The sequence below is a fragment of the Lepisma saccharinum genome, chromosome 8 (genome assembly GCF_977018435.1).
Source record: "Lepisma saccharinum chromosome 8, izLepSacc3.1, whole genome shotgun sequence".
NCBI lineage: Eukaryota > Metazoa > Arthropoda > Insecta > Zygentoma > Lepismatidae > Lepisma > Lepisma saccharinum.
This window is the reverse complement of record NC_139236.1, coordinates 51,931,303-51,958,132: the sequence shown is the minus strand read 5'-3', so window position 1 is coordinate 51,958,132 and position 26,830 is coordinate 51,931,303. Positions and strand designations below refer to the sequence as shown.

The window sequence follows — 26,830 nt, the reverse complement described above, 5'->3', positions numbered from 1 at the left end:
TCTTTGAAAACAATGCATAAGTTGGACCTATGAAGAAACACCTCAGAGGACGACGCTTTGCCTCGAGTCCTGAGCTGCAGGAAGCTGTCAGGGAATGGTTTCATTCCCAGCACAAGGACTTCTTTTACCAAGGAATTCATAACCTTGTTTCAAAGTGGGACCAGTGTCTTACCTCATACGGTGAATATGTGTAGCCAACTACTGTAATAAAGTTTCTACAAGGAAATGGACCTTTTCATTTGAATGCACCTAATAGTTAGTTAAAAAAATGGATTCTGATTGAATTGATTTAATAAATTTGTGTTTTAAGTCTATTTTAAGCACAGAAAGGCTAAACGGGACTGGACCTACAGTTTAAAGTGGGATCCGAACCACTGTGCCATGTGCCTCCACCAGGTATCGAACCTGGGACCCTTTCATTACAAGGTGACACCATTACCACTATGGATAATTGTGCTAATAAAAATGTGGTAATTATCTGATAAGGCTCGAATACCTCTCACTCGTTTATTTCCTTAATTTTAGCATTGATACTTACCTATTGTGCATTGCGGAAGATTCTTTAAGGTGAAGTTATGCCTTTTTCCATAAAATAGTGTCAACTTTTCATATTATGAGTCATTATTTGTCTTCCTTGTTCTGCGTGGGTAACAGACAATATGGCGTGCACTTGTCATGGATCATCGCACGTCGTGCTTGTGTTTTGTCGATTAGGAGTGGGTATGCAGTGTTTCAACCTTCTTAACCGAAAAGTACCTACTTTCATGTTCATTATGTCATCACAAACCATTGACGGATAGCCCCACAAACCATTGACGGATAGCCCCAAAAACCATTCATGATAGCCCCACAGACCATTTCTGGCAAGGTTAGGTTAGGTAAGCATAGTTAAAAAAAATTCTCGTAAAAAAAAGGAACGTTTGGAAACACTGGCGAGACCGCATGACTTTCGACGCTCGCACCATCTGCACGTACATAATGGAAACAACGGCATAATGTTACAGAAAATGCAAGTTCCTTACATAACAAGTGATTATTTCTTGTTCTGCAGCATTCTATGGTGAAGTTTTCAGTTTCCGCGAAAGGAAATACCTCCAAGAACTTCGACAATGCAACAGAAACTGGTTTCAGTAAGTAGTTTCTCCTGTAAATTTGAAGAAATCCGTTCGGGCAATATCGGATATTTACCATTACAAATTACAGTAAACTTTTATATGAAACATAGAAGTCAAATATATTTTCACTTTTCAAAATATAGCTAAATAGTCTGTGTAAATGGCCTCATGTCTCTTTGTGTCACCCCTGAACATATTCTTACATTCTTGTTAAATGAAAGAACAAGCTCACGAAAACAAGTTCAGAACATCAGTACGTTATTGGTAATCAGAGAACTGGCTTGTCTTAATTATGAAATCTACTTTGTTCTCAGTGAATTTTCTTGTGACTACTTCACTTGTTTGTAACACAACACCCTTGATATTGACTTGGGAATGGAAGAAATACTAATTCACACAAACAAATTACAAGTAAAGAGAATTTCATAATAACAAAAAAACAGATATTTAAGCCATTCTCATTTGTCAGTGCTTAACTGTGATAGTAGAAACTGCTACACAAACTGGTAATTCCCTTTTCTTCAGCTGCAGTAACTACTGAAAGCCTACTGAAAGCATTAGAAAAATGTGGAAGGAGTGACCTTGTTCAGAGAAATTGATTATTGGAAGAAAGGAGTTAATTGAACTGTCAACTCAGCCAGTGTCATTAATTATGTTACTTTCAGTTTGAAATAATGAGCATTTCTAAAATGTATTCTTATTTTCTCTCTGTGAATTTAATTATGGTTTGGGTTACAGTTACTGCAACTTTCCCTACAACAAATGACTTGATACAAAAAATTACAGTCAGTCTCTACAACAATATACACACAACAGGAAAGTCAGGCAAAAGCATCAATGCAAATGATGTCTAACACCCAAAGTAACCTGAATACATGGATGCAATCCCACAAATAACTGAGGAAAGAAATCTTGCAGCTCATTTTATTAATAAATTGATTTATTTATCTTCCTTAAAATGAAAGGAATTCCTTACACTTGGTTCACCTTTATTTACATAAAGTTTTTCTTTGTAAAGAATAATTAGAACAGTCACAAAATATGACTTAAATATCAAAACACAAAACAGCATCCATGCATTTGGATTCTGAAATGCTCATTACTTCAAATTGAATACAACTGGAGCTCTTCACAACATTTGAAGATTTGCCAACTGCTGTAATGGTTGACTGGTAATTAATTATAATAAATGACACTGACTTAGTTGACATTTCAATTAACCCCATCCTTCCGATAATTAATTTCATGGAACAAGCTCATGGATGTTTTCCAATTCTTACAGTAGCTACCAATTGAAGAATCGAGGATTACCAGTTTGTATTGCTGTTTATACTTATCAGGAGTTTGCACAAATGAACACTAACAAATGCATATGGCATAAATATCTGATTTTTGGTTATGAAATTATCTTTACTTGTAATTTGTTTGTGTTAATTAGTATTTCTTATATTCCAAAGTCGAAGTCAATGGTGTGGTTTTACAAGTGAAGTAGTCGCAATAAAATTCCCCAAGAACAAAGTAGATTTAATAACTAAGACAAGCCAGGGCTCTGATTGTGAATCAGATAATAGCATTCCAAACTTGCTTTTGTTTGCTTGTTTCATTTAACAAGAACACAAGGACAGATTCAGGGGTAGCACAAAAAACATGAGGCCATTTACCTAGACTAGTTAGCTATATTTTGAAAAGTGAAAATATTGCCACCTTCTGCGTTGTTTATAAAAGTTCACTGCAATTCACAGCATTTTTATCGCTGCAATTATCAACGTTTTGAGCTAATTATTATAGCATATAAATACCACTTTTGAGAAATATGAAATCAATTTTTAATGTATCTTCTGTGGTTTCCTATTTTTTTGATATTTCTACAATACAGAAAGACTAGTGCCTTCCTTAGGTCCTTCTAAGCATCTATGTGCTAAAACATTATGACATAACTCTCGCATACAGATTTACTGTGACATGCAAAATTGCCACATTGAACAGGGTTAGAAATTCACAGTAATTATGATACAATGTTTCTTTTAACACAAAATATATATCGTGATATGGTTATGTGGTAGATCAACATTTGCTGAACCTTGCCTAAGAAAGACAATTGAACTGAACATATAAGTTTTAGACAGATGTTGCATGGCAAAACATTCAAAGAACATAGATGTATGTTTAACTGCCTTGATTTTTGTGGCAATCATGTTTTCTTTTCACAGCTTATGTTTGCTTATCTTTGCATTTCCATACTTTGCTTTGTTGTGTATGTAGTATATGCATCTATTGCAGTTAGGTGACAGAACAGCCACACGCTGAATCTTACCCTTCATTAAAAAATAATTGAATTGAATTGTGATGTCATTTATCAAATTTCTGTTACATTTGCTTTGTAAATAATAAAAGCCATGCTGAAATGCTTGAGATTTCACCTGAAAATGCAGTCCTGGGTATACAGTTTATTTACACATAAATGAATTTTCTTTTAATATTTTTAGGTATGATACTTCCTGTACGATTACAGTGCTTATTTCTATTTCTACTTCTCCATTCTGTGATATCAAGTGACAGGTGTTTCCGCTTTGGACGCAGAAAATATTCCCTTTTATTAAAAGGGCATAGAAACAGGAACAACATTACAGCAACATACAGAGTGAACTCTCTCGCAGAGTGTGGAATACGGGCAACAACAACACCTGGACTGGCTTTCAATTTTCAGAGAGCATATCATTCAGATGGGCACCTGTGTGAGGTTCTAGGTTGTCCGACAGATCACAATATGTCACACAATTCATCCTTTGATTACTATTCACAGTACATGTTAACAGGTAGGCATTTATTCTTTTTCAATTATTTTAAATCACATTTCTATCTCTTGGGATAACAACAAAGAGGATGAATGATCAATCAAAGCACTGGATGTTGGCTCAAACACATTTATATAGCCATGTCTTATGGAGAGGTTGAATCTTTAAGGCCAGCCTTAAAAGAAAATATATTTCATGTTCACGCAGTCATATTCAATATCCAGTAACATATCCAACTGTCTTAGCAAGTTCATGAAACAGCCTTATGAAATATTGGATTTTATTTTCACACCATAGTGAGGTGCTGCACATCACTTGGATATGAACCTTAAGAAATAAATGTAATCTTTCACACCAGAATGTTTTGATCAGTGAGCCTCGTGTTGAAATGTCCCTCGGCACACGTCACTTTAGCATAAAATTTCACATTAGTATACATCCCTACTATTTAGTTCATACTCATGTATACTTCATAATTATAAATGAAAGTTTCTTCCAATTTAGCAAAAGAAAAAAAATGATTTGAAACAGTTTACAAATAACTTAAAAAATTATCACAAAAATGATAATTATCTCCATGAGTAGAAAAAGAAACTAGTTGTGATTACAGGTATAGGCTATGTGCAGGGCTCGAAAAATCCCGGTCGCATTGGCGACTAAAAATTTCAGCCTGGCGACTGTGATCTTTTGCTGTTATATGTACAATATTTTGATGATTCTAAGTTCAAATTGCAGTACAGCATAAGTTAGTAAATGATTATTGAGAACATTCCAGAGTCCATAACAATTTCTTACCCTTTGTCCCCCAACACCCCATTTCCTGCTTTCTCAAATAATGTAGCGATGTTTTGAATACCGTGATGCTCAGCATCTGATACAGAGTGTTTCAAAAGTCGCACAACCCAATATTTACACCGGGTTTTCTGCACTATAAAGCCTCATCCATTGAGATATTTTTCAATGCTTAAAATTATCAGTTCACTCCATACAGAAAATTATATAAATTAATAACTGACAGAAAGCACCATTCAATTTTTTTCCAGAAATGAACTTCTGAGTAAGAAAAATATGTAAGAAATTATCAAAGGGTCATAAGCAGACATTTGATGACTGATGCCATGTCAGTCATCATTTGCGACCAATGTTGGTCATGTGCAACATTTAATGAATTTTTGACTGGCGATTTTATGGGTTGAGCGAAAAGTGCCATTTTTGGGACATATCTTCATATATGGCAACGCTAGCAGGTCGAAATATTGCCAACAGTCGCAAACATGTGTCTGTGTCTAAGTATTGGCTATACATTTACGTGAAAAATCGTAAATCAAGATTTTGTGCCGAAATTGGACTCTTTGAGAGAATCCTAGACTGCCCCTGTCTACATTGAATTCTCTTCGCTCACTTTCGCTGCTACTGTGCCTGTTTGTTTTAATTGATTCAGTATGGCGTATTCATTGGAGCAGTACATGTGCATTGCTGAGGAGTATTTTACTACTCATTCTTACACTCATGTGCAAGAAGTTTTCCAATAAAAATGCCCTCCTTGCTTCTGCTGTAGCTACCTCACAACGCAACTGTTTTACAACCAAACACCAACAAATGATCCCACAAATTGTTTAAGAGTTGGCATTTATTGTTGAAAATTAGTTCTCAGATGCCTTCAGCAAATTAACAATGTTTTTTTAAAAATAATGTAATTGCCTTTATTTAGATAAATGCTAACATAAATTTATGAACCCAGTGATAGCCTACAGGATTAGTTTAGTACAGAAAACCCTGTGTAAATATCTCTTACGATTTTCATGATATACATTTTCAAAGTTTGAATTATGCGACTTTTGAAACATACTGTAGTATGCACAATTGCTAGTAGGTGTTTTCCTGGTGCCTGATTTTCAAAGCTGGCACCTAGCTTTGAAGAAAATTTTTCGAGCACTGGCTATGTGTATCCATTTTCCAAAAAAATCAAGACAAAAAACAACTGCTTGTAGGGTTAAAGTAGATACTTTATTTAAGCTCACATGTCATTAAGATCATAACATTAACTAATACAATAGTAATGGCACACACTTTTTCGTTACCCATATTTTTGGATTTAACTCAATGATATTTCTGATATTTGGGACTGGAACATGAATAAATTTGGTTTAAAATGTACCCTTTAACCAATTTTTCTTCCAGTTTTGAAAAAAGCTTGAGCTTAATCTAAAAATTTGGATAAAGAAAGAAGGTATGTATTGTGATTACTGCTTTTGTTAATGATACATTAACTAAACTCATTACATAATTTCTGTTCAGACTTTCCTGCAGGTTATGACTGCTTCCCTGGTGTTGGGGTATACAAATTTAACTTAGAATATATGAGTTCCATTGAAGCAATGGAAAGCTGCAAGAGAGAAAATGCCCAGTTGATGTTTCCAGACACTTCAGATGCATATAAAGTACTAATGCAGATGTACAATGATGGAAAGGATTCGTACAATGGTTCTCGTAGAGTGGACTACGCTATCATTGGTTTTCTAGATTCTGAACAAATGGGACACTTTAAGACATTATACGGTAACTTTTTTACACACTTGCTTCATCAGACATTTATTTTTAGTTCGATTACTAGGGATCGGATTTTTAGGTAATATATATATATATATATATATATATATATATATATATATATATATATATATATATATATATATATACGTATATATATATATATATATATATTATTGCTTCGGAAGTTAGCCATACTTGGTAGGAGTGGCAACCACATAGCTGCAATGTAATTTGTAAAGTCTTATTTCACATAAAAATGCATAATTTTATCTTTAGCACATAAAACACATATTTCTAGTGAAAGAACATAAAATGTACATATTTTAGACACTCCAGACAAAATCCAGTTTCTAAATTCTTTGCATAAATGCATATTTTGGAGTTAATGCATAAAATAGATGAAATACACAGAAAATTACTATCCTATTCAGGACTCCACAACACAGTTGTCACTACTGCTACATCGCCTACAATGGTGCTGTACTACTGACCCACAGTTTAAAGTGGGATCCAAAACACTGTGTGCCTCCACCTTGTATCAAACCTGAGACCCCTTGATTGCAAGGTCCTGAACATGTAGGTGAAGTGATGACTTCAAATATGTACGTCTGACTATGTGTGATGTGGAAAGGTCATTTTCACAATACAGGTCATTGATGAGATACATTTTCAAATTTGGAAATGTCCTTTGTTGTTCATTATAATCAACAGAATGCAACAAGCAACTAACATCCTGATGTCACTTACGAGTATACATACTCTGTCCAGGTTATCTCCGGAGCAATGCCACATGGCGGCAGAGAAGGGAGGGAGGGGAATCAAATGGGCAGAGCAAAGCAGTACACGGTGCTCGAAGGCTGCTAACTGCAGTCGCTCCCCCCCTCCATGCAATCCCATTCCCTCTCATGTGTTCCTTGGTGGAGCCATCTTGTATCACTACTTGCACAGAGACTTGTTTTTCATTTGCTTGCTCCAGAGATAAAATATACAGAGTATGTTTATCTGTTGGCAGAATTTTGAATGAAAATATTTTTAATTTTAACAATATACTTCTGCTGTTCATGATCATGAAAAATAAACTTTTTTTTAAAAAAGTTCTTTAGCACCTAAAAATCCATTTCCTAGTTATCACAATTACTTTCATAGTTATATGCAGTGGTACCTGGTGATCCGAGTCTGTGGATGTATATCCAGAAGGAGCACTATCACTTCTCGCAATTGCTCAGATGCAGATTTTGTGTATGAGGCTAATTGTGTGTTCTACACATTTATAATTTCCAGGCTTAACAGGCACAACGAGAACATAGTCTTGATTCCATTCTATATAGGATACATTATAATTTCTTTGACACACACTACACGTAAAAAAAAACCCTCTGAAAACTAGGGTGTAGGCACAGGCAGATTAAGGAGTACTCTTCGTCTTCGCAAGATATTTTTAAATATAATTTCTCTCTACGTACCAAGATATACATCTTCATAGCTTACATATAATCTATACGCAGAATGTTGTTTAATGAATAAAAATGAGTTTTAAACTATTGTACAATGTCAAGTAAGAAAAATGCAAACAATTTGTGAGTAGCTTGTTTTACAAATTTGAAGTATGCCCATTTTTCGCTTACATCCAGTAAGCCACATTCAACATGCTGGTACTTAGTGGCATCATGTAAGATGCATTGCAAAGTGCAACAAATGTTCAGTTGGAAGTAAAATTTCAGGGCAAAATTATGACTTTTCATGCGGTTGATAATCAGTACCTGGGTTTGGGTACGTATAAGTTGGCATCTGCTGAATTTCTAGACACACATTTAATAAATCAACAGTGAATTATCTAATAAAATAAAATGGTTGATTTTTACGTGCCTCAGGGTGAGGTAGATCTACGCCTAATGCACAAGAAATAGTATGTGAATTGTCCACCACCATTCATTTTCTTTGTTTTCCACAATGTGATGATCATGGCTTGAAATAGAAACGTCAATCAGCAGAATTCAATTCCTTGAAACAACACAGGATGTGGAATCAAAAAAAGTAATGAAAATAGTGATGCCTTCTATTATCTTTACTGCTGACTGTACATAAGAAATGATCAAAATTGAAGACATCCAAGTCCATGATTTCACATGGAGACCCAAGGTGCTCTCTAGCTTCCTTACTAAATAAGATAGTTTGAGCACATATTATGAGTCTAATATGATATAGTATGATTGACAAGCAATTACGAGGACCATTTTTATTGTAGTGGCAACACTGTTGATATATGCTTGTCAGTTGTCGCTGGGACAAAAGATGCCCCGGTCTTGTTTAGTCTTGTACTATGGATTGTGTGTACGTGTTTGGTGATGAATAGTACTGTTGTGTGGTAGTTAGTAGTATTTTCATGATGTAAATATAAATATACAATAAAAATACATACAATTACATATTTTTCACTCTTGTGAACAGGTGTACAACAAACACAGTAGTTTAGCTGCTGCTGATATGGATTATATTGCTCAGTATTGTTAATTTTTCATGTTCTTAAAACATTTTAAGCAGCAATAATTGTAAAAAAGTTAAAAAAAATATTTGCCAGAGTATTTATTTACAGTTGAACATCAGTAGAGGCACATACTTTTAGTATATATAAAAAAAGCAAAATTTCGGTACAAAACAAAGTCAACATGGGGTTCAAAAGTGGTAAAAAAAAATAATCCCAGTGTTATAACAGTGAAAACTTGGATCAAAAGTGTTATATAAAAATGCCATTTTGGTTTTAAAATTGTGAATATAATCCTAAATTTGATTTAAAAACTGGACTATTACACAAAATAAGTATAATACCCTTTTTAATAGCACATTACCAGAGAATTAAGTTTATTCCTGTATAAAGGGATCCATTTTTGCAGCAGAAATAATCAATTTTCCATGAATTGCATAACTCGCAGGATAATTCAAACTTCAGAAAGTGTTGCATCAGTATATTAACTGTAAATTTAGTGTTTGAGAGTCTATTTCGCATCATTAAGGGCCGGTTTTTCAATGTCTGTTCAACCTTTTGGTCAGCCAACCACCAGTTGGAGTTCAGCTCTACTCTTAACCAACACTGGGTTTTTCAATGCGAAAATAATCAGAGGTTCGCTGATCTTAGGTTGGTCACGGAACAACTGTATGTTGGTAATGCTGTTGTGAGGAATTTGATCCCACTGCCATCTACATTTCTAAATTCAAATAAAATTTCACCTGGTGTGAAAAGGTAGAACTAGAATAGGGCACTTGCAGTTGTTGAAATTCATAGTTTACATTGCAAATACATAACCTAACGTGCACGAATTGCACTGCTACAAAAAATACATATAAGGGGAAAACAATTACTGCACATTTGGATATTGCCATAAAACTGATGGACTTCACAAAACACAAAATAATAAAATGTAGTACAAATAAAGTATTCTTTCATACAGGACGAAAGAGACATCAGATGGAAATAATTACTATCTAGCCCACGTAATTAGGAAAATGTGTTGAGATTTTGCACGTATATTTTGACTAGAAGTTAATACCCCGCTTTGTACAAGTTTTTTTCCTGGGGAAAAGTAACATCACAGAGAAATTAAATATTTTTATTGAACATTCATACTTTATATGCAACTTTTACACTGGAGCTCTACCCAACAATATAATAACAATTTTTAATTCATATTTTAGAATCGCGCAAAATAAAACATAGAATCAATGTCAAAATCGTGGTAAATGAAAGATAACAACAACAACAACAAAAAAAAAGTCAGCATCAGGACTCAAACTCACGACATAAAACGGACCATGCGTTCCAAGCTACTGCCCTTATCCACTACACCAACTTGTCACGTCCCTATTTCCTTCCTTTCCTTCGTCATACGTCAGAGATGTCTATAGTACGTGGACACAAATCAAACTTTGGCGGCCATTTGTTTACTTTTGCCTGTTACTTTGAACTTTACCAAGCGCAACAAGTTTATTTTTACACCAATGTAGCTTTTTATTGAATTATTTCTCATTCAATGTGCCTGAGAAACTGTCTGGTGAAGATCTACCTTCCAATGAGGCAGCCATGTTTGTTCGGAAACAACTACCAGTCATCTCGCTGATCACCAGATGAAGCATGTGTTACGTTTAGGCCGTTCGCCGGCTTAAACTGCTTGGCTGCAAGAGGATGTGTGTATGAAGAATGGAATAAATTACACTCATTGCTCCTTACCAATATTTAATAGAATCGCACAAGTGGGGGGGGGGGGGGAGATCACGCACGAGCCAGCAAGATATCTAAACACTGACAATGATAAAACCCAAAGTGTCACCACTGTACCTGATTTCCTTCGCGGTTCCTCGGCTGAGTCACGACGTGGCGCTCCATCGGTCCATCGAAGGTGTCCTCAGTGGGTTCGCCCAAACCTTTTAAATGGACCGACTTAACACTGTCACTCGCAACACACTTCGCGCTTCGCTCCCTCGATCAAGACTCCTCCGGCGACCTCTCGTCACCCGGGGACTGCTGGCGTTTTTGATTACACAGCATTTTATTTCCGGCTCGTGACATGCCACCTCCCCCTGAAAAGAAATGGGGTTGGCCAGGGGACAAGCCCATTTCTTTATTTACAAAAAAATATTAAGATATGATTAAATATGTACAACGACCAGTCCCTGAATAAATGATTGCACCCCGTATATAACATAATTCGTCGTAGGGCAGTGGGCAAGTATGTAATGCACTGTAGAACGTAACAAATAATAATACACTAATTGAAGTGTAACACTTTTCTGTCATGTATTCCGAAGCGGATTGAACCAAAATTTGCAATTATGGTAGTCTCAGCGGCATCTCATCGCACGACGTCCATGTACGTGACACTGTGAAAACACTTGAATAAATATATCACTGGTAATGCTGATCCGAAGATAAGTTAGTAGGTCTCAAATGTTGAAAAGAATACACAATTAAGTCGATTGGAGACAACATATGTTCGCAAGAAATGTTCAGGAACAATATTAATTCGATGCGAAATCTGCTTGCCAGTTATGGATGTCTGCTGGATGTACTCTGGAGAAATGACTTCATCTTATATCTATGACAAGGTACATTAGTGATGACACAGCAAATGATGATCACTATCAGTGTTTAGTATGTTATGAAATAAAATTTCAAAAACGAAACATGCTTGCCTCTAAACATCAGTTGTAAGTCTTGGAGGGATCTGGGGTTAAAAATATTAGTATTTATCTGTTTGTTATTTACAATAGTTCTATACTAGCATCTTAATTTTGGCATTATCAACTGTCTAGCGCTTTTTACTTTCTCATTCCAAAAGTGCATTTTGAGAGAGCCTGTGGTATGTCACAGATTTGATCCTCAACACCAGAAGAATACATTTTTTCACTGAAGATGAAAGAACAGGTGTTCTCTCGAAATGAAATGTTAGAATTAGGGTTGAGCCGATACCATCCAATACCAAAGATTTTTGAGTGGCTAGAGGGGCCAAGAGAAACAACTCATTTGTCAAGATTTGTCCTTTTCGAAGGCTCATTTACCCTTCCTTGTGACAAGTTTGAGCCCCACTTAGGAATTCCATGCACTGATACATTGCCTGGGAAGCAGATGACAAGATCAAAGGCAGAACTAAGGTGAAAGTGCTGCACCCAAACGTGACATTGAAGTGCCTGGTGGTTAACACTATGTGAAAACAAAAGAAACCATTCATTGCCAATGCCTGCTTCCAAACTTGTTATTATTATTATTCATTATTTCAATAGGGTTACAATTAAGCCATACAACATTTCATTTAGAACAATATTAATACAAAAAATGACTTGATGCCCTATGTGGTAAAAAATATACAAAAGCTACATCTAAGGAAAATTAGATGAATTTACATGAGTATACAGTATAAAGTGTTCTATAGTAGCAATGAAATAAAGGAAGTTTGATAGTTATACACTTTTAGAAGAAAGGAAAATATAAGGGTGTGTGGGTTTGGGTATGAGTGTGTATGAAATTAATGTTCGAAGTACATGGATGAAAATTTTAAAATATATCTGTGTGGTGGGAATGGTGGTGAAGCACTGAAAATAATGTTACTGGAGTTAGAATTTATAGGCATGTGAATGTAGAAGACGACAGAACTGCGCTTTGCTGGTACTGAGTTTGATCTTCGTTGGGAGTGAATTCCAGGTTCCCACTGCTAGGTACGAGGGACTTCTGGCCAAATCTGGTTTTGTTAGGTTTGGGGATTACTAGGTCTCTATGTAAAGACGATCTGGTGTTTCGGGTACTGAACTCAGAGCGGAGCTTCATCCTATTATGCAATGGAGATGATTTATGTATACTATGGAATACCTTATTCAGGTAGATGTAATGTATTCTCGAAGTGACTGTGGGTATGTCTTGGGGGTGCATGTGAATAGTTCTTAAGCAATTGTTTTGGATTGTCTCAAGTTTCTTCAGATGAGTTAAGTTACCGCCATAAATAAGACTAGCACCATACTCTAATACGGGACGAATAAAGGAAAGGTAGAAATGTCTACTAAGATTTATATTGAGATATTTACAAATTTTTCGAAATATGTAAACATGGTGATAAATTTTACGAATATAGTTTTTATTTGGAGGTTAAAATTTAGCTGGGGGGTCTATAATGATTCCTAGATACTTTAAATGATTGCTCAAAGGTACTCTGGCGTCATTAAGGGTAATATCTATCGTGTTAGCTGGGATTCGCTTACCGGTATGAAGCACCATAGCCTTCATCTTTGCAACGTTAAGCTTCAGGTTGTTGACATTGTACCAATTTAGTACTTTGGGGAATGAGTTTTCCATTTTCTCCTTTACATCCTGGTACGTTTCTCCAACATGAACAAGAAGGCAGTCATCTGCGTACAGAGTAATCGACAAATCTGAATTTATTAGTGTGATATCGTCAATAAATAGGTTGAATAATTTTGGGTCAAGTATAGAACCTTGTGGAATGCCTGAGGACACTTACTGCTCAGTGGAAAGTGAACATCCTACTTTCGTTGAGATTTTTCTATTCGCTAGAAGACGTGGACGTTTTTAAAAACGGCGTAATTATCATGTCAGGCTCATTCTGAAGTTCTTGGGAAAGGGATGAATGTCGCTGTGGGAGGAAGGGTTGTGGATTTTCTTCTTGTGCACTACCAATCTGTGCGACTGATGGCTGACACTACAGTGGACTTATTGCAAATGACAGAGCATAATGGACAGCAGGGCATATACAGAGCTGGCCAAATGAGCATTAAATATATATCTGTATTTGCATGTATTTTTAAGTAATATTCCTGCCTCTCAAGGTTAATCAAAATGACAAGAATGTTACTTATTTGAAATTGGGAACCATGAAATGAAGCAGGGGCACTTATAATAATTCACCAATATTTTGGTGTAACTGCAACACTTTAGAAAGGCTTGCAACATTTGAAAAACATCCTCCTCTTCTTTTTTTTGCATCCCTAGTAGAGGTCTGCACGGGCTCGGGCCAGGCCCTCGGGCCGGACTCGGGCCAAAAATAACCAGAACTTCTCGGGCTCGGGTCGGGCCCGGGCCTCGTGGCTATTTTGTTAGCGAATATTGTCATCGAAAAATAATTTTTAATTATTGAAATTATGGTTTACTTCGAGAATGAGAATAGGAGCACGAAGTACAACAGTGCCCATTTTTTTTTCAAATGCTGAATTGGAAAGTAATTTTAATTATGTTTTCGGGCTCGGGCCGGGCTCATGTTTACTTATTATCGGACTCGGGTTGGGTTCGGGTTTCATTTCCTCGGGCCGGACTCGGGCCTTACAATTAGGCCCATGCAGACCTCTAATCCCTAGGGGTAGAAAGAAATTCACATAAAATGTCACAAGACAAGTGCTATAATGCTACATGAGAATAATTTGGGAGTTATTTAATTTCATTAATAGAATGTGATGTGTTGTTTTATGACTTACTAACTAGCCTTTGCTATTTTCAACTGGAATTATACAAGTATCGGTATCGGCAAATGGTGGTATCGGATCAGCCCTAGTTAGAATAAGTAAAAAGCTCCGTAGATTGGCTAATGTTCAATTAATATTGAATGGCAGAGAGAGTAAGGGTATTTTCAAAGAAAATGTAAAATTCAGAAACCTAAAACTGAGATTCAACAGTCTCCTTTTGGCTTTTTCCGTAAGACAAGAAAAGAACTGCTTATGTCAGGTATCATCAAATGGTCAATATTTTGAGCCGACCTCAGTGGCAGAGTGGTTAGTGCATTGGGCTATGATGCTAGGGGTCCCATTTTCAACATTATTATTATTATTTTTTTTGTTGAAGATTCTAGTTTTAAAGCACTGACCATTCATCTATCATGTTCAGACATAACTTCTCAGGTTACAATAAAATTAAACCTGCAATTAATAAAATAACAGCACATCCAGCACAGATTTCCTCAGGTATTTAAATGAGAGAACAGTTGCTTGTCTGAAGTGCAATTGTGCTGCCACCTAAGAGTTATTTTGCCAAACCAGCCCCATTGCAGAAGTGTGAATTCATGTAATCCATCCTTCGTCATGGTTATGAAAAGGTAACCAGTTCTGATGCATTTTTGGGGGTGGGAGGCAGTAGCATTTTGTTTAAAATATTGTGCAAAAAGTATCCACAATGCCTAATGCAATAACCATTTTGTCCTTCTATTTCAGGTGAACCCATCAAATGTTTTAATTTTTTGAAATGGGCTCCCCATCAACCGGATAATTACGGCAAGTCTGAATATTGTGGCACTATCACAAGTGAAGGAAAACTGAATGATATGAGGTGTGATGCACGCTACTCATTCTTCATGTGTGAAATACCCACTCTTATTTAGGAATTTTTAAAATAAAATGTATCCGAGAGGTACAATAACGCACACATGTAATTTGAGAGTTGTTCATGTACAAGTCTTGAACTCATAATTTCATTCTTTCAGCAGTACTCACATTTTCTAAATGCTTACTGCACCAAGGATTTCTGGGAAATGGTGAAGGAAGTGGAGGAATAAACAAAAAGTTAAACAAAAGATGGCTACTGGAAAGTGGATTCTAGTTATATGAGTAAGAAGATTGAGAAAGAGAGGGGACGAGAGATGCAGAATAAGGAATGAGGAGATTCACAGCGAGTGATGGTGAAAGTGAAGGACAGAAATATTCAGCATGGTTGAGGCAGGGCCAATCAGACTTCAGTGAGCACACATACTGAACAGAAATGGAGGAGAGATGCCAGTCAATGGAACAATAGATCAGGTAGTGGAGAGACAAAAGAAGAGGACACGATTGGAATACATTAAAAAGAGAGACTATAAGAGGCACGATTTCTACGCCAACCTGGCCAGAGGTCGGAAAGGTTGAAGGATGATGAATCTGTCATTTTTGTTTCATTTTCTTTTACCTCATGCGTGCTTCAAGGGCAAGAATTTTACTGATGAAATTTATTGTGATGGTTGGAGTAGGTTCTGTTGGTTTCTTTCACTTCTCAAGCACTGTGTTGCATAAAGCAAATAAAATCAACATGGTGATAGTCAATTTGTCTACCACTATATTTGTACACACTGTTAGTGTCCACTAAATACTACAAACAATTAAAATAATTTCTCTTATTGACCCTGTCATGCCCTACCATCACAGACCTCTGTGCTAATGCATTTTTTAAAAATCAAGACATCTGTATATGAGCATGCAATGTTATAGAGCAACCACAAACAAAATAACATTTGGCCAAAATCATCGCACACTTTTCCCATCATCCGTTAATTCAAGCCATAAGGAAGCATGCTCTACTCTGCCCCTTCCCTTCACATGGGAGTATGATGTTGTAGGTTCTCTTGCTACAATGTGCTGTTACTTGTACTTTATCTACCACTGCATTTTGCTTTATTTGTTCTTTGATGGATCATTAGTTCATACTTTGTTTTTGATCTACCCCTTCAGGTGAACAAATTTCTATTTGCCGGTGGTGGGGATTAAACCTATGACAGGCTAGTGATTTTACAACAAATCCAATGTGTTATACTCCACGTCCCTTGGAATTCTCTACTAACTTTTGCTCGTCTTGGGACCATATTGGCTTGCATTTTACTCTGGGATGATTGATAGGGCCATGGGCAATTGCTATGAAGGTTGATTCTTCGATTTTCCTCAGTTTCCAATTTGGTTCTTTGTGTAGTACTCAATCCCTACCACCAGCAAAAATAAATTTGTTCACCTGAAGAAGAGAGAAGAGGGGCTCTCTTGAAACGTAGTGTTAGAATAAGTAAAGCACTAGACAATGGATAATGTAAAATTAACATTGCATGCTAATGTAGCAAGTGCATGTCATGCATCAAATGCTTTGATTGATTTAATTTACCATGCTCTTTTGTTACAATTTTGACTTCATGTAGTTAAGTAAGTCCCATATTTATTTAAAACTGGTTCCTAAAATAAAATAGTATTTGATAACATGCTCAAATGTTTAAAAATTCCTTGTCATCAATAGACCTCAGATTTTTATGTAGTATAAAAGCACAAAATATCTAACAATAATTGATAAAATATGTATCTAAATATGTATTATCAAAAGGATATGTAGCTAAATATGTAGTATCAAAGAATATGTAATATTAAAAATCCAAGCAATTTCAAGAATTCTGCTAGACATTTATTTTATTTGAACATATTCAAGATAATTTTAAGGACATAAGTTGTACAAATTTACATTTGTATCAAATTTATAATAAAAAAAGCACAGCAACGTGTACATATTTATGAAACAAATTTTGTCAATTATTAATTACTTTTATAGGAAGAAGGATCAAGATAGGAAAAAAATACCTAAATATGTTTTTTTTATGTAAAGTATGTAATATTCTGGCAAATATGTAAAAATATGTAAAATAAAACTTATGCAAAATGATGTCAGTTATATAATTCGTTGGCATTTTCCTGTTTAAGGTATGTATCTAGTAAGGAATAGAATATATAATTACATACAATATAGTCATCAATATTGTCTTCATTCCGTTTAGTACTTATGTAGTTGGTACGTGGTACGCCAAAAGTATTGTTGACCTTGTGCCAAAAATATGTAAGTGCAAAGTTGATGTTTTGAGCTAAAAATCTTTACAACTTTCCATGGAGAAAATTAAGTTTAGATTAAAATTTAAGCTATTTAGATTTTTAAAAAATGTAGTAAGGAGAACAGAACCAACAATGAACATGAATGATTTTGCCGACTATACTGATATGTGACAAAATTATTTCTTGAAAAGGTCTCTGCAACTCAAAAAGTTTGGGAACTGCTAGCCTAGAATTTCATCACAATCATTCCACTTGCTATGGCACAGTGTGAACAATGCTTTAGTCACTTCGATCAAACAAACACTATTTGTAGATAACACTTGATCATCAATTCAGTGGATGATCAGCTTACGATCAATATGAATTGATGATTTGTGAAGTGAACTTGTATCACACTTCTAGTAGTAGTTGTGTGGTTGTACAGCCTGTTCTTTCACTCCAGATACTTTATTTTTAGTGCAGATCTGTGCAATATGTCGAATTCTTACTAAAATATTCTACATTTTAAGTAAATATATTTCTAATAAACTGCAAATACCATTAATTTGATTTTTAATAATTTTAAATCAGCACCAAAATAAAAAACAATGTTTTATGTCTTTAAGTATTGGTATTTGGTCTTTACCAATTGAGGTATATTTTAGTGACCAAGTTTTGAGTTCCACTCTTCATCTTTGGCAACTAGGTTTTATCAATTAGGAGTCAAATGGGACCTGAATGTTATGGTCCAGTTTTGAACACTGCTAATGTAACATATTTTTAAAGATAATTCTGAATGAAAAGAAAAGTAGCTTTTTGGATTTCATCATCTCTGGAGTCCATGACTCGAAAGAGTAATACCGTGCGTTCATTTCGATCTGCAGCCGAGAGATCGGGAGAAGCGTGGCGGGCGGCGCTGATGGAGATGCCGACATTTGCGGCCTGTAATGCCCGCTTATTTTTATAGACATATGCAGACATTTATATAAATATTGCAAAACGATCACTAACCTGTGTTATAACACGCAAAAGTTCTTCTGTAATTCATCCAAGTTCTGCTCTTATATACACAAAAAAATACGCTTTAGAAACGATGTTAAGAGCCACAGATAATAAAACATTTTAATCATAGTTTTGACCAGTAACGTCCTGCTTAAGTTTATATTCTTGAAAGAGTTTTGTGCCGATGGGGATCGTTTGGAGGTTTTGAATGTGCAACACTGTATCAAGATTACGCTGTAGAAGAAACCGTTAAAAGTCAATAGTGTTCGTAAGCTTCCTTGCAATCCGAAATCTCCGAGCTCGAGTTTTTTGTTCCTTCGCGACTAGATGAAGACAGAGTTGTAAATATAGTGGCGAGCAATGTAAACCAAGAGCGTGTTAATTTCGTACTGTGCGCAAGAGTGTTATTCTTGGTTACTTGCAGTTACTTGTTTGTGTTATTGTAGTGTGTGTGTGTGACGTGTCAGTGAGACGATTGGAATGCCAGCCGCAAGATTCACGTTAGAACAAAGATTTTTTTATGTATGACACGTACCTACGTGAAAACAAACTCGTGTCGAGACGTGTGTAGGTAATTTGTACAGAAATTCCCATGCGTTTCAACTCCACACAGAGATACGGTTAGACATCTTGTCCTTAAATTACGAGAAACTGTATCGTTAAATTTTAAAACACCTAAGCAAAAACGACGGATTCTAACCGAAGCAAAACTCGATGATATTGGTGCAGCGTTAGAACGTTCTCCAAACAAACCTCTACGCCGTGTTTCACAAGAGGTGGGCGTGTCAAAATCATCGGCACATACAGTCAATAAGCTACTAAAATTAAAACCGTACTCTTATAACACAGGTTAGTGCTCGTTTTGCAATATTTATATAAATGTCTGCATATGTCCATAAAAATAAGCGGGCATTTCAGGCCGCAAATGTCGGCATCTCCGTCAGTGCCGCCCGCCACGCTTCTCCCTATCTCTCGGCTGCAGATCGAAATGGACGCACGGTACTTGCAGTATTAATAATTATTATTATCTATAATTTTCCACTGTAATCTCTATATACATAAAAAAATGGATGTTTGTGTGTTTGTTCTGGCATAACTCTCGAGCACCTGGAGCAATTTCAACCAAACTTGGAACACGTATCACTTGTAATCTCGAAAGAAATACTGTGGGGGTAAGACACACCTGGCACCCCTAAGGGGGAGGGGATGACATGCAAAAATAATCTAAAACGACCGATATTATTGTGGAATCCATAGTTTTTGGGGTCACTAAGATAAATAAAGTATAGTGAAAAAAAATTGCATAAAAAGAAAATGCCGTGGTGAACGGCAAAAATGCACAGATGTATTTCGTGCTGGTTGGTATACAAGGGTGGTATCTGAACATCAATGAACAAACACATTCACACAGAGTCTGCTGGTCTTGCGCCAATTTTGGGGCACTTTCTGCATAGATAGAGCAAATGTTGATGTATCAACATCGTGCAAGCATCTGCGGATCCGTTGGATGAGGGTTGCAACGGTTCGTGGTTGATAATTATTGGCATACAACATCCGCTTTAAATTTGCCCAGAAATCTTCAATGGGCCGTTGGGGAACATTAGGGGGATTCTGTTCTTTGGATATGTAAGGGATACCTAAGTGCTCCATGGTTGCAAGACTTTGTGCAGCGTAATGGCACTGGCTAAATTATGCCAAAAAACATCATTGTCCCCACAATGGTATTCATTGATAAACTGCTTCACTTTAGGCAAACAGAACTATACATACAGGTCGGCGTTGAGTGCAAGGCCAGCCTTGAAAAACTGAGGTTTCGACAGTCCTTTCTCCCTCATGGCAAGCCATAGCAATACCTTCTGTGGGAATTTGGTTTTGGCAGCAAAACGCACTGTATCAGGCACAGGAGCAGTTCCAGGATCATAGTGACACAATATTATAAACCGGAAATGGGAAAATCCTACATGTTGAAAATGTTTCACAAGCTCGGACTTTCGAACATCACGATTCTCTGTCCAATATTACACCAGTCTTCTCTTGCTGTTCACACTACATAACTGGTAGACGTACGATCCTACACAGCTCAAATGGTGTGCCAGTGTTCAGTATTGCCAGTTCCGCAGGGTTGCAAATTTTGTGCAAAGTTTTTTCACCATACGTTAGTGACACTCCCAATGCTGTTCATCTCCATGACACCCCTAGGGGTGGGGGTGGGAAAGGGTGACTATTAGAGTGGAATCCATAGTTTTCGGGGTCGCCAAGATGAATAGTGACACTCCCAATGCTGTTCATCTCTAAGGCACTCCTCTTTTGAGTTTCTGATATAAATCTTCCATTGGAAAGAAAATTATTATCTTTGTTACAGTTAATAGATTTCTTTTTCTTGCCATCAACACTACCACCTTTCGGTAAAATGTAAAATTGTTCTCAAATGTTTCATTGCTCGTGCATGGGTGCAACCTTATATACACTGCTCAAAAGAATTAGGGGATAATGTGAGTTTAGACTTTGCATGGACAGCCCGACGATAGATAGGCATGGAACCCGAAAGTGCCAGTCAATGGGAGGCTAACACATGCCAAACAGGCAAGGCAAAGGCCACTTGTGGAACATGAAGGCAAAATTAGTGGTCAACAGCAACATGTTACATGGGACTCACCAACGATGGACTCTGAGAGAGCAATGCCGCCGCATGGAAATGGACCTATAATATGGTGTGTGGTGTCCAGCAACCGCTAAAACAGTTGTGCATCGCTGTGGCATAGAGAAAATCAGGTTATCCAACAGGTCTTGGGGGATTCTGTGCCACTTCTCGATGAGGACCTGTTCAAGCTCCTGAGGAGTCTGGGGAGGTGTTTGCAGACTTGCAATACGTCGCCCTAGTGTGTCCCATGCATGCTCAATAGGATTCAGGTCAGGTGAGCAGGCTGGCCAGTCCATCCGCTTGATACCTTCCTTGTCAAGCATGGTGTCCACCAGCTGTGGCCGATAAGGTCGAGCATTATCGTCCATAAAAAGGAATGTCCCCCCTACCGCTGCAACGTAAGGTACAACTATGGGTCACAAGATCTCATCACGGTATCGCACTGCTGTCAGCGAACCATTTCAGACACTGTAGAGGTCTGTACAACCACAGACACTGATGCTGGCCCACACGAGAACTCCACCACCACCAAATGCATGTTGTTCTTGCACAAATTGTGGATTGTTGCGTGTTCCTCTTTCTCGCCACACAAACAGTCATCGATTATCGGGATACGTGCTGAACCGAGACTTGTCACTGAACAAAACCGATCGCCATTGTTCATGGTTCCACACACGATGTTCTTCAGCCCACTCTCTGCAGGCTCTCCGGTGACGTTCAGTAAGGGGCACGCACACCATCAGTCGACGGGCATACAGGCCTACCTGATGAAAGCGATTCCGTATTGTCTGCGTCGATACGTGTCTTCCCATAGCCACAGTGAACTCACGTTGCAGTTCGGTAGCATTCATTCGGAGGTTCCGACGGGCTAGTAATGGCAAATACCGGTCATCTTGTGGGGTTGTTGATGTTGACAGACCCTGCCCACGTCATCTTCGTACCATTCCGGTACCCTGGAAACGCCTCCACAGTCTACAGATGAGACTTTGCGACACTCCACACGCTGCTGCTATAACTTGCTGTGTTTGACCAGCTTCCAGTTGTCCAATTGCTCTCCAAGCAGTGGACTCGTGTAATTCACGTTGCGGAGGCATCACGTAATCACCCTACAGCAGCACTTCCTTGTTCCAAGTGAACAGGATGACACACAGAGGGCAGTACTTCTGCCCATTCCGCTCTACACTCAGGTCATGTGTTGTGGAACGTTGGTAGCCCCCTGGTGCATATTCTTTTCAACCGACTTTTGTGATTACATAACACTATGATACGTACGTTGACCCACAGAGTAACAATTTGTGCATGTTAGTGGCGAATTCCATCAATATCGTATTATCCCCTAATTCTTTTGAGCAGTGTATTTCAGATTTCTAATAAGAACGCAGTCCTCCTCCGTGGCAGTGTGGTCTAAGGTGCTGTGTTTTGGGCTCCGACTGCGGGACAGCATGGGTTCGGGTCCGCCTAGGTTCTTGGCCTGTGTATAGGGCCGGTGGCAACCCACCATCGTGAGGAAATTGGGAAGCTACGAGTGAGTAGCGTAACTTGTCTCGGAAATCTCCTACAACAGCTTGGGTTCGACGTGCTAACCCCACATCACCCCATTACCGGTTGAAGATCTCCACACCTCTAGGTAGGATTGTGGGAGGAAGACTGGCAGCCGGGAGATAGGCCAAGGCCCTTTCGAGGGCTGTCGAGCCATGGGTTATTATTAATAAGAACGCAGTTCAATGACTTTCAATTGCCAATTTTGTTGGGTCATGAATGCTCTGTTTCATTGGATTCATGATAATTGGATCTCGTATGGATGGCTTAAGAGTATGAAGCTCTGCTCCAATTGTAACCCATATTAGATGCAAGATGTCAAGAATTTACACTATTACTTACATCTCTATAGCTTCTACATTCAAATCTACATTCATCATTTCATACTATGATAGTGAAGACAGTAATTGATTCCTTTCTCACCAGAGTTCCTTATCTCCAGAAGAAAGCATCCACTATTCACAGAAACAGGTTATGTACTTTGAAATATTTATTAATTGAAACATACATACAAAAGCCTGCATTCCTCTTTCATAACAGTATATACACATTGTATCACAGACTTATGTGACCTTCGGTGTCTTTCACTTTACAACTTTCATCAAGGTGTTTGGTGAATACGCTGTTGAAATTAATATTTCATATGTTGGTTATTGAAAACTAAATGAAAATGCAGCCAAGAGAAATTAAACAAATACTGAACGAATGAAAGAAAATTAATGAAAATCATTTTTAATATAAATATACCATGTAACATATGACATAATGCACTCAAAATTTTTTAAATTCAAACAAACAACCCTCACTATTAAAAATGCACCTAATCCAATGTAAAAAGCAACCTGCCTTCTTTCTTTATTAATTTTCATTGAAGTGCTCAAATGATTACATTGCTTGGACACACACTTCTTGTCCAGATATAAAACATTTATCGCTGCTAGGCTTAAAATAATATTAACCATCATTACTTACACTGCTGCAATGATAATTCTTACATTAGATTAACTGGGCACTTTCAACTAAGTGGTTCATTTGTTGACGTGTTTGTAATCTAAAAGGCCACATGCTGACATGGCTATATTGATAGGCAACGAGCAAAGATACATTAAGGAAGTTTAAAAACAGAAAAGAACTACACTTTAACCAGCATATGAACAAAATGTTACACACGTGTGTGTATATTTACACACTGATCAACGCAAGAAAAAAAACATTTGTTAGTTACAGACCCTTTGGGTAACAGCTATCTCTGCAACCACACAAAGGCACTGAAAGAAAACACTGACCTCATAGCAACGACACTGGGTAAATTGTGTCATTATTTTTTTCTGACACAATCAGGCAAGTCTTACTTTTCTTTGTCCAGTTCTAGCTTTTGAGGTCACAGGAACAAACACCGCAGATCTGATTAGAGGTATCACACATTTTCTCTGAAAAAGAAACAGTGGCAGAAATAAGCGAGACAAAATGTTCTAAAAGTGAAATATCTTTATGAATGCGCAAACAAAGTCTACGATTCGTCCACTGAAAATGTAAATGTTCCAAGTCCAATTTTCCATTTTTTCAGGAGAGACCTGTAAAGTATGACATGATATATTAATTGTATTTTTTCACCATTGCACTGAAAATTTGTATCATTACAAAGGTTGATATATTGAAGCCTCTCTAAAAAGTAGTTGTTTGGTTAGGTATTTACGCTGTAATTGTTTATTGAAATTTCAGATAAAACAATTACACGCAACACTAACTTTGATGTGAGAGTGCTTAGGTAGTTGTTCTCTAATGGAGATAAAACAATTTCATTATAAATTTGCCATTCAGGAGCAAAGTAAAACAAATAAATTCAATCAATCAACTACTTTGATTCCACTATTATTCAAAATTTTTGTCTGTTAACAACAAAAGAAAGAACCAAGGTTCCTACTACTTCTAGGCAGCTCCCACAAGTGACCAAGGTTAGAATGCAAGTGGTTTATCTCATACTCAGATGGCGCTTATGGTTGGTTGAAGCAAATTGTCACAAGTCTCATTGACTGTTGGGGTTTACATTCTTGTGGCTGCTTCCAAATTTCGTAGATGAACCAAAACCACTCTCAGTATATCAATATTGGCTGTACGAAGGCATCAGACGATAGCAGAGGTGAAACAATTGCATTCCAAATAGACCACAACCACAATATCGAAATTTGTTTGCAACTTGGAGATAAAACAATTACATTCTCAAGGGATGAATAGTTGATACTGTTTGAGAACTGAACTTCTTACTAATGCATCTTGGTTATCGTTATCTCTCACTTCTCTTTGAAAAAAGAGCTAGGCTAATGGGGACTGGACCCAAAGTTTAAAGTCAGATCTGAACAACTATGTAATATGTCCACCAGGAACTGAACCATGGACCCCTTGATTGAAAGGCAACACTATTATCCTTTTCGGTAAGCCCCTCTAATTAATACATGTAGCCAGTGACATGAGCACAATGAGTTTACCTTTAGAAAAAATAAGTGTCCACAGTGGAACTTTGACTTATATGTTTTTCAGTTGACTGTGGCTGTTGATTTTCATGTTCTATATTCAGTAGGAATCTAATAGTAATGCAAAATACAGTATGACTGTTGGAGTTGTGTTGATTCTTGTAAGAAAACACAATCACAAATGCACACGCTGATTCTTTTGAGACATCTATTTTCTACCTGTAATGCACTAACTACCATGAAGTATCACTGAAAGGCAATTCTAATCACTTTAGACGACGTATGTGCTTAGTAATGTCCAGCTGTGGTTATCGCGATTCGCGCCATGTTGCTTCTCCTCACTAACCGTTTTCTTTGCTTGGCGCCCACGCAAACAGCTGATACATGGACTCCATACGCCATCTCTTGAGAACAAAAGTAATTTAACCCACATCATCAAAACCAAATAATGAAAACAAGAACACATTCCTATACATATTCCCCCCTCTTGATTGGATAAATTCCAATCAACAGATTTGCTAATTCAATTGTCATTAGGTAAGGGAATCAATTTGTTCACTGGTCTTTTAGTAAAACCAGTTGTTGATCTAATTTTTGCCACACGCACTACACCGTCTTTACCAGGAAACGTCTCTTCCACTACTGCTATTTTCCATGTAAGTGGAGGTGCGTTGTCTTCTTTGACCAGAACCACCATGCCTGGTTGAAGATTTTTTGTTGAAGCCGTCCATTTACGACGCTGTTGTAGTTCGTGGAGATAATCCTTCGACCATCTTTTCCAAAAATGTTGTTGTAATTGCTGAATGTGTTGCCATCTAGAAAGACTGTTTTGGGGCAAGTTAGTTAAATCAGGCTCAGGTATGGACATGAGAGGTGACCCTATAAGAAAGTGACCAGGTGTTAAGTAAAAGGTGTCACTAGGATTATCAGATATTGAGGTCAGGGGTCGGGAATTGAGGCATGCTTCAATTTGCGTTAACAATGTTGCAAGCTCTTCGTATGTCAAAGTAGCATTTCTCACTATCCTCTTAAAGTGATATTTCATAGACTTTACAGCGGCTTCGCACTATCCTGTAAAGTGGGGCACGTTAGCTGGAATGAAGTGCCAGTTGATTCCATCTTTTATTGCAAAATCTTCAAGTCCACCTTTTAGCTGTTCTGCTTTGAAGAGTTGACTGAGTTCTCTCAGTTCTCTATTAGCTCCAACAAAATTAGTCCCGTTGTCACTGTATATGTTTTGACATTTACCTCTTCTAGAAACAAATCTGCGTAGAGCAGCGATAAATGCGTCTGACGTTAAGGAAATAACTGCTTCAATATGCACTGCTTTAGTAGCCATGCACACAAATATAGCTACATATCCCTTGGTAGTGATTCTGCTTCTTCTGTTTGTTCTTATGATGCAAGGACCAGCATAATCTACTGCTGTATTTAAAAATGGATGTGATGGTGTGACTCTTGGGCTTGGTAATTGTCCCATGAGTTGATGTGACGCCTTGGCTTGCAACTTAAAACATATTAAGCATTTATGCAAGACAGATCTTACTGTTTGTCTGATATGTGGAATCCAGTATTCCTGTCTTAAAGAGCTTATCAACAATTGAGGCCCTGCATGTAATAAACGACGATGTTCTGATTCAATTA

At 37.2% G+C, this 26,830-nt stretch overlaps 2 protein-coding genes across 2 annotated transcripts in view; one reads left to right on the top strand and one right to left on the bottom strand.

Moving 5' to 3' along the window:
* Positions 1-29: 29 nt before the first annotated feature.
* LOC145991781 (hemolymph lipopolysaccharide-binding protein-like) lies at positions 30-15,327 on the top strand. The gene is made up of 3 exons (XM_083127831.1): positions 30-180; positions 6,209-6,469; positions 15,161-15,327. The coding sequence occupies exons 1-3, from the start codon at positions 30-32 to the stop codon at positions 15,325-15,327; spliced, it is 579 nt and encodes a 192-aa protein (XP_082983957.1).
* Positions 15,328-23,196: 7,869 nt separating this feature from the next.
* The window catches only part of tej (tejas), a 125,503-nt gene continuing 121,869 nt past the window's right edge, over positions 23,197-26,830 (bottom strand). Inside the window, exon 17 of the mRNA XM_083126642.1 lies at positions 23,197-24,145. The gene's annotated coding sequence lies outside the window, so the exon portion shown is untranslated. The remainder of the gene's footprint in view (positions 24,146-26,830) is intronic.

Coding starts and splice junctions, on each gene's coding strand:
- LOC145991781 (XM_083127831.1), top strand. CDS start 30: ATGAAGAAACACCTCAGAGGACGACGCTTTGCCTCGAGTCCTGAGCTG. Junction 181..6,208: donor CCAGTGTCTTACCTCATACG/GTGAATATGTGT, acceptor ATTTCTGTTCAG/ACTTTCCTGCAGGTTATGAC. Junction 6,470..15,160: donor ACACTTTAAGACATTATACG/GTAACTTTTTTA, acceptor CTTCTATTTCAG/GTGAACCCATCAAATGTTTT.